The 9,494-nt window shown below is 29.9% G+C and overlaps 1 protein-coding gene and 1 pseudogene across 1 annotated transcript in view; one reads left to right on the forward strand and one right to left on the reverse strand.

Moving 5' to 3' along the window:
• LOC108769297 (cytochrome P450 4C1) overlaps positions 1-9,494 on the reverse strand; it is a 43,271-nt gene that overhangs the window by 24,620 nt on the left and 9,157 nt on the right. The window contains exon 3 of the mRNA XM_018520200.1: positions 968-1,058. Within this exon, the coding sequence (XP_018375702.1) occupies positions 968-1,058 (91 nt within the window). The remainder of the gene's footprint in view (positions 1-967; positions 1,059-9,494) is intronic.
• Positions 1,637-2,519, forward strand: LOC108769299 (uncharacterized; annotated as a pseudogene).

Genomic DNA, 9,494 nt, shown 5'->3' on the forward strand with positions numbered 1-9,494 from the left:
CTTGTTCAACATTCAGTGAACAACAGGAATGAAATGATATCAAAATATATCTTGTATTTCCGAATCCGCTCCTACGCTTCGAAGAACGATCGATCTCTTACTAAATAAATCGATCTACCTTGAAATCGGATACTGGCGAATCGATTAAAAGATCGGATCGAAATCGCACATTCCTACTCGGTGGCGATATTTCACTTCCGCCAGAGAGAGAAAACTTTCGATTGTGCCTGTCCAAGGCCGCACACGCGGAAAGAAAATGAATACAGATAAACGCAGCCAAATGCCAGTACTGCCAGATGTCCGCTGACTGTCCCTTCTGCTCCCCACCACTCCCTTCAGTCGCCACCATATGCTAAAAAAAATCGAAACATTGCGTTCTTTTCGTGACTCTATTTTCCTAACTAAATTGTGATTTTTTTTTTATAATATCCGTTTTAAGTTCCTCTATCACATATTCGTTTTTTGTTAACATCTCATTACTAATTTAGGCCCTACAAAAATAAACGCGAAATTTTTATGAATTTTGTAGACACGTATAAAATGTACAGTTTTTAATTATCTCAGTATTGAAATGGTCAATCTCATTATAATTACACAAGCGTGTCAACGTCATCTAGTACAATATATATCATTTCAAATTCAAGTCATTCTGAATACTTTCAATTCGCGACTATACTACCTTAACAGCTTCGTGGCGTAGCTATCAAAGTGCAAACAAAAATATCTTATATGAAGAGAAAAACTTATTAAGATTATTAGAAATTAAAGTGAAATACAAAATAAAAATAAGTGCAGTCATAATGTCGTTCATGTTGCATTCTCTATTTTACATTGTAAATTGTAATAAATAGATGATTATAAAAGGATAGTCTTTATTGTTAACATTTCTTAATATAAATCTATTAGTTACAAATAAGTTATAGTTATACAATTAAATAAGTATTCTATTTGTCTAAATATATCTTACCAGGAGCTGTCACTAATCCCATGCCAAATACTGGTTGTAGACAGTTATATACAAAACTTTTATTCAAACAATGGCGGTTTTGTAAGAGAGTCTACAACATCACACATTTATTAGTATTTACGCATGTTGCTTCAACCAAGTAATTAACATATATATGACGAAAAAGTTCACGTGAACAATTTCACATTTTCACTTGTTGGAAAAGTTACATAATCCCGCAAAATCGTAAATAATTGTAGAATTTGCGTGGAACTGTTTACTTATATATACAGGGTAGTCCATTTTAATCTTTCCACGCTAATAACTCGAAAAGAAAACATTTTTCCAAAAAAATACAAGAGAGGCAAGTTGTGTGATTTGAGGGCGGGGGAGGAGAAGAAGTTAGTGACCTTAAATTTGACCTTAAAAGCATATTTCAAAGTCATTTGAAGATCAACTTTGAAATTTCATATGAAACCTCCTCTTTTTCATTGCATATTTCTTTAGCACACCTCGAGAGATTTCCAAAACACGATAATAAAATTTTTTTTTATGAAGTACTTTTTGAGTTGCAAGGTTCGAAAAAGTTACAGTACCGTCGGCATTATAGCATTATCTAAGGTGTCCGGCCGACGATTAAAACCTCTTGAATGTTGTTCAGAATCACGACCTGGATAACAAATGGATTAAGGTTATGTTCCGATAGCTGTGTCGAAAATTTTCTTTTTAGTTACAAGGTTGGTAGCGCTGTAACTAACATAGCTGTGTTCCGTAAGAGATCAGCTGACACCGTAGTTTGCATTTACTTTATCGGCTTGTCTAATTTGTTATTTAAAAAATGGATTTATTTGTATTTGATGAATTATTTTCAAGTTCAAGTAAAAGTTCTGAAAGTGAAGAAGAAATAATAAATATTATTTATGACGATAACAAAAATCATCCGAAAAGAAAGACAGCAAGAGTTATTGAAAATGTAATTTGTAAATATAACAATGAGGAATTTCGAGAAAATTTTTGGTATGTATAAAATTAATTTAATAATCTGTATGTATGTATGTATGTATGTGTACAAAAAACCAAAAACAAATAATTTTTAATTTTAGACTGCGATATTCAACCTTTAATTATCTTTTACATTTATTAAGAAATGATTTAGAAGGAGAAAATTTTTCAGGGAAAATGTCTATATCTGCAGAAAAACAATTGTTCATTGCTTTGTACATGCTGGCAACACCAGATTCATACAGGTTACTATATTGATTAAAATTATTTTTTGTAAAAGAACAATTGTTATAATAATTAATTTTTTAATAATTTTATTTGATTAAAGATCTGTAGTTACAAAATTCGACGTTGGTAAGGCAACAGCTTGGCGAGCAGTACAAAGAGTTGTTAAAGTTCTTTGTAAATATAAAAATTACTTTATTCGGTGGCCAAATCTAAGAGAAATAGATATTTACACATATTTATATATTAGCTCCAACTCGAGATAGTCAATCTTATATAAATAGAAAGGGAAGACACTCTATTCAGTTGCAGGTACAGGGTGTTACAGATACATACTAGGCAGTACGACGAGTTGCGCGGCAAACTTTGCATGGTCAAGCGTGGTTTAATAGACAATGACAGTGACTTTATAACATAAACTTTATAATATAAATAATAAAACTTTGTAGCATAAAATAATATAAATAATAAAACTTTATAACATAAACTTTGTAATGTATACAATGTATCTGTAACACCCTGTACATACATTTATTATTTTAAAATTTTATTAATATAGTATTTTTTTATATTTAAAATAATTGTTCATACAGATTGTATGTAATCATAAATTGCAATTCTTGCACTGTTATGCTGGCCTTCCTGGATCCATGCATGATATGAGAGTATTTAAATATTCAGGATTACAACAAAGATATAACAATGAATATTTTCAAAATAATACTCACATTATCGCAGATTCAGCTTATGTATTGCAAAAACACATTATGGTGCCATATAAAGATAATGGTCATCTAACTGCTGAGGAAATATATTATAATAGCGTACTCTCTAAAATTAGAATGATAGTAGAGAGATCAATCTGGTTATTAAAAGGACGATGGAGATGTCTTTTGGATAAACTACCTATGCAAAGGACAGATTTGATTCCATACTACATAATAAGTTGTTGCATCTTACACAACATCTGTCTACTTCAAGATGATAATTTTGAGTATCCAGTCAACATCAGTGATAATGCGGTTGCAGAATCAGAACCAATGATTGTAAATCAATTATTGCAAGACGAAGGATCAGCGAAAAGAGAAGAAATAAAAATTAGATTAACTACTTAATTTGTATATCATCTAAATAAAGATAAGATCTAATAATTTTAATGTTTTTATTTTAAAACCATTAAACAATATGTATTTTAAAGATTTTGTAGTAGTTATTTAAAATCAGTTATTTAAAATATTTGACTTTTTATTGAATTGTTACACGTGTATATCACATACAAAAAGTTCTTATGAAGTACTAAGAAAATAATGTTTTACATGTCTTTATATGAATATTTCCACAGTAGGATGATATTTTTATCACAGCTTCAATCCGCTTAAACTATATTATTCTATATTATTTATTATTAAATCTCAAAAATAAAAAACCTCATAAAAATAAAGGAACACATGCAATTTTGAAATGAACTTATTATCCATTTATAATAATTAAAAAATTCTTGGAATGACTTCTTAACAAAACTAATTTCTAAAAATTTTGATATTGCTCTTCTTTCATAATAAATAAAACTAATTTTTATATTCAATTAAAAATAGATAAAATATAAATTAGATTATTATAAAAGAATTCGAAATATTTTTTTACGCGACTACATTAATTAAGTTATATTATTATTATATAAACTTCAAAAAATTCTTTTATAATAATCTTAACAAATCTTTAAAAAAACATTAGTAATATTCAGATATAATTTAACGAAAGTTTAAAATTCTTGCAAAGTAAAGATAAAACATTTCTAACTTATAATTATTTCATTGTCTTCGCAATTTCTTTCAAAATGCTCAGTTTTTGCTTTCTATACTCATCAGTTGCTTCTCTCTGCATCTCTTTATTATCGTTTTCTATGTTCTTTTATAAATTCTGATTTCCAATTGGATGATAAATTTTGTTTATCTGATACTTTTTGGCGTTCTAAAATAAAATAAAATAAATATGAAAAATGTATATAAACAATACTAATACAATAAAACAATATTTTTAAACAATCTTAACTGGATAATATTTCTTCTTCTATATGGCTTCCTATTGGAATATCTGAACCTGCTGAAGATAATGGCTTTATCCAAGGTTTTTTGAAAACAAATTATCCATAATCTATATAAATAAAATCAAAAGTAAAAATTGTATATGCGCGTGAGTGAATAATGCATTAAATAATACTGTAATAGGAAGACTAACAATGTCTTAAACGTATAAATTACACAAATCATTTTCTGCTATATTATGTAAAATACCTACATCATAATGTTCACAAGTCTTTCTATTGTTTCCACTTTGAGCATTGTGATCTTTTACTTCTTTGTATATCTTTTTCACGTTATTTATTTTACTTTTGCATTGTTCCATAGAAAAATTGTATCCTTTCTTTTTCAAGCCTTCATTAAGATATTTCCAAAATGTTCGATTGCTAATTTCACTGTTATCTAATGCTGTGCAGTGTTTTTCGTATAAATGTAAGAGTAATTGAGTTTGTTCACTTGTCCAATGTATACGTGAATTATCTAAAATATTATTTGTTTCAATATTTTTATTATACATAAAGTAATTGTGGCCTCATCATAAGTATTCGTAGAGCCTCAGCCGCAGATTTCTTCATATTGAAGCAGAAAATTAAAACCTCCCGCAAATGACGAGAATTTTGCTCGTAAACTGACATTTTCAATCGAGAATAACTTTATGATGCAGACACAAATCGACTAATGTTTCTATGGGATTATGTTGACAGATGCCCAAGTTTATTGTATGACATCTATGATCTATTTATTTCGACCACCACTTATCGCTAAAGCCATCTATAGGAAAACGACGGAAGCAAAGTTGTACACTAATATTTTTAAAATTACCTTTATCTACTTCTTTGGAGATATTCATCTTTGGTATTGTTTTAAATTTTTAAGTAAGGTCAACAATTTTGATTAAAATTACCCTTATTTACTTCTTTGGAGATATTCATCTTTGGTATTGTTTTAAATTTTTAAGTAAGGTCAACAATTTTGTTATTAAATAATATTTTATATAAGGGGAATCCTATATTCGGTCAAAGCGGATCTTAATATTAAATATATAATTCTTTGTGAATTTATAACTAGACTGCGGAACTTTATGCAAAATACTTAATTGAATATTAACTATCGGACAGTTTTAGTAGTCAATCGTTGTTCGTTAAAGAGTTATTAAAAGGTGAAGTAAAAAGATTGAGATTGCCATCTGTAAATTTACAAAATTGCAAAATATACATTTTATGCAAAACATTCAGTTAAGTATTTTGCATAAACTTCCGCAGTCTATTTATAACATTCTGATATTGCATGACCGAATATAGGATTCCTTTATTTAATTAAATTTATTCTCATCGGTCCAATATTCGCTTCATATTGCTTCAGTCATATTTCAATAAATATGTATAATAATAAATAATCAATATATATTATAAAAGTAAAAATTAATCTCCTTCCTGGACAAGCCGATAAAGCATATGTAAACTGATGCAAACTACGATGTCAGCTGCTCTCTTACGGAACACAGCTATGTTAGTTACAGCGCTACTAACCTTGTAACTAAAAAGAAAATTTTCGACACAGCTATCGGAACACAACCTAAAATGAAAATAAGAAGTATAACTCTCCAATGGCCTTAATCTTGACAAATGTTATCCAGGACATGATTCTGAACAGCACTGAAGAGGTTTTAGCCGTCGGTCGGACATCTTGCGTAATACTAATGCCGGTGGTACTGTAACCTTCAAGCCTTGTGACTCGAAAAGTATGTAATGAAAAATAACTGTATTACAATGTTTTGAAAAACTCGTAACAACTATTAGATTCCGTCATCAAAAATAAAGTATTCCATTAAAAGAAATCGATTTGACCTTAATCTGACCTTGGCGATGCCAACCAAGGTCAAATCAATGGTACCTTCTTATGTCCCTCTCCGAACAATACAACTTTTGTTTGAAACATTTTTATTATTTATATATTATTAAGTATTATTTAAAATGGGACACCCTGTATATATGTATATATTATACATATATATATATAAAACAAATAACTAAACTCTCGAAAATGTCAAAAAACAAAAAACAAATAAGGGCTAATAAGAGTTTTTTGCGCGGTTGTTAGTGCGAAAATAAAAATCGGTTATTGAAATATAGTATAAATTAGTTACACATAAACGTTTCGGCCTGCTTGCGAGCCATCATTAGTATGTCTGAACATATAATGTAAATTCTCACTTCTTCATGGCAAGGTGGCAGAGTGGCAACTCAATCTTTTTATTCAATTGGCATATATATTATATATATATATATATATATGTATATATACACTCAAAAAAAGATAATCTAATTGTAAAGTGAAATTTCCGGTAACCTCATATTCTAAGCAGAAACTTTTACAGAAAGAGTATTCCTCTTCTAATGCACTGGACTATTCATCAAAAATGTATTGGAGATTATTCTAACAGTTTTCCTATTGTATGAAGAGGAATATATTTACTGAAAGCGAAGCGCCCTCTTACGAGTAAATTATATTAGGAACAGCAAGATGTTTACTGCAGATGCAAAACGAAAGTACTCTAACTGTAAGAATATTGTGTTTAGCATATTTTCCTCTTGATTTCAGAAGATTCCTCTTGAGGCCATATATAAGAAGAAAATCCTTTAAAATTTAGCGGTTTCTGCTAATATTAAAATTATTTTTTTTTGGGTGTACACAAGGTATCCGGCGAGACTATTGCCATTGAGCGTGTTTAGATAAAGCAGACTAAACTGAGTCGAAAAGTCCTGTACCATTTTGCAATTTTCACAGTAATTATAACGAGATATTAATTATTAAAAATTGCCGAAAATTGGTCTTCAATAATTTTTTACTCAAATATTATCAACTTTACAGGAAAAGAACAAGAGACAAAAATTGTTTATTTTCTTCTATAATTTAATCGTTTCATCATCATGATTTACTCCTATTGTTTATTCCATCTTTGACCGACAAATTCAAACAATTTAATAATGATAACATCAGAGTTTCTTTCTACAGCTTTAATAAACTACAATAATATATCAAAGTACAAAAAGATTCTTATGCGCATCTATCAAGAAATAATGTAGTTACATAAGATCATGTGTAATGACTGTGACGCATCTTACGTAGGGCAGATGGGTAGACGGCTGAAAACAAGAATTAAATAACATAGGAATCATATCCGTTGGAACACGTTTGCTCGATCTGTAGTAACGAAAATAGATTACAGTTTGAACACGATTTTTATTGGAGCAATATACAAATTCCAGACAAAAAATCATGTTATAATAAACGTTTAATCTCTGAGATACTAAATATAAAAAAAACAAAAATACAGTCTTAATCTACAAACGGACACAGATGGTCTCCACAAAGCATATATATCGATTATGAATAAAATTTGACTTTGCAATATCAAGACCACATTAAATTATTATTTTTACTCTCAGTCAGTATTTTTCTGTTAGTATAGTATTACACAATTCAATCTTATTCTTATTAGTACCTTGTACTAGTTGTATAAATTATATCTTTTTTAAATTGACTTTACTCTTTGACGACTATGTTATTAATTAAATATTCATTATATACAATCATACTGACTGCGAAAATTATAGCATCTTATTACATATACGAGCATCTCTTTAACAACATGCGAAATTAAATTATGTGGCCATGTCGGTGAATCTTTTATCAGGGTGACGTTTTACTTGCTGAAGTCTTTTATTGTTAAACAACCTGACTAATTTATAAATTCATTTATTAGAACATGAAGAAATTTCCAACAATCGATCGTTTAATCGTTTGAGAACGATTTCGGTTTCTCTATAAAACATTCATATGGCCTCATTTTACACCTGTACATTTTCATATTATTGTTGTCATCATTTTATCAACTACACTACTGCGTGAAATTTTTATATCTGAAGATAGCTCAATCTAGATGCCGAAACGTGTAATATGGTTTTAATTTCAATTTACAGAGTATAATACAGTTTATATATTAGACTACTATATTGAATTTTATTTAATTATTTAATTCTTACATGCCCTTTCAAATTTTGATTATTTTCTTTTCGTAGAGCTCTAAAAATTTTTTCAGAATTTTTTATCAACTTTTTAGTACTGCATTTTCTTATTGGTAATTATTTTTATCAACATGAGAAAATACGGTATTAAAAAAATTCTAAACAAATATATATTTTCCGAACTTTATGAGAAGAAAATAAAATGTTTCTTACTATTTTTCTGTGAAATTGATAGTATTTTAGTAAAAAATTATTGAAAACCTATATTCGTCGATTTTTAATTAATATCTTCTTAATTATTGCGAAGATTGTAAAATGCTAGAGAACTTTTCGACTCAGTTTAGTCCGCTCTATCTACACACACTCTATGGTAATAGTCTCGCCGGATACCCTAATGTATATATACAGGGTAGACCATCTGAAGTGATCCAGTCAAATATCTCGAAAACTAGTAGGGATAGAGAAAAATGTTTCGTATGAAAAGTTTAGGGTTACACGGGGGAAGTATGGTACTGACCTTGAAAAATCCTTGGAAGGTCATTTTGAAGGTCATTCAGGGGTCACGATGGTTTTTTTAAATGGAACCCCTAGTTTTTCACCATGGGATGAGAAAGCTGGTTTCAAGCCCTTTACGAAACACTGGTTGTGGTCCACAATCCGCCCACTGGGGTCCGAGTTATGGACCATCAAAGTCATTGATGAACTACTCTTAGCGCTACCCAGGAACAACGACGTGGACGTGGTAGTTCTCTGTTCCCTTCGAGGTGCTTGATTTTTGTGAGTCCCCTTGCCTCTCACATGTGGGGTGCTTGATTTTTGCGACTCTTCAACAGTTTTCGAGAGTCGATACTCATTCATAACTCTGATTGAATCAAATGGAATAATCCAAGAGATTTCCAATAGTAAATCGTTAACCGAACACATGACTGCCACCCATGATAAACAGAGACTCGGTGTTCTCGTTTGTTTATGTTTATGTTTTTCTTTTCAATGGAGTTAATTATCTGTTATCCCTATTCAAATCGCTCACAATCTTCGGAGAGCGACGAACAAGAATTCAACAACAAACGGAAACATCGAATCTGGGGATTTCAAATGGAGGGGGATAATTTCGAACAATTATTGTAACGGCGTTCAGCACCCCACATGTGAGAGGCAAGGGGACTCACAATAAACAAGCACCCCACATGTGAGAGGCAAGGGGACTCACAA

The sequence above is a fragment of the Trachymyrmex cornetzi genome, unplaced genomic scaffold (assembly GCF_001594075.2).
Source record: "Trachymyrmex cornetzi isolate Tcor2-1 unplaced genomic scaffold, Tcor1.1 scaffold88, whole genome shotgun sequence".
Lineage (NCBI taxonomy): Eukaryota > Metazoa > Arthropoda > Insecta > Hymenoptera > Formicidae > Trachymyrmex > Trachymyrmex cornetzi.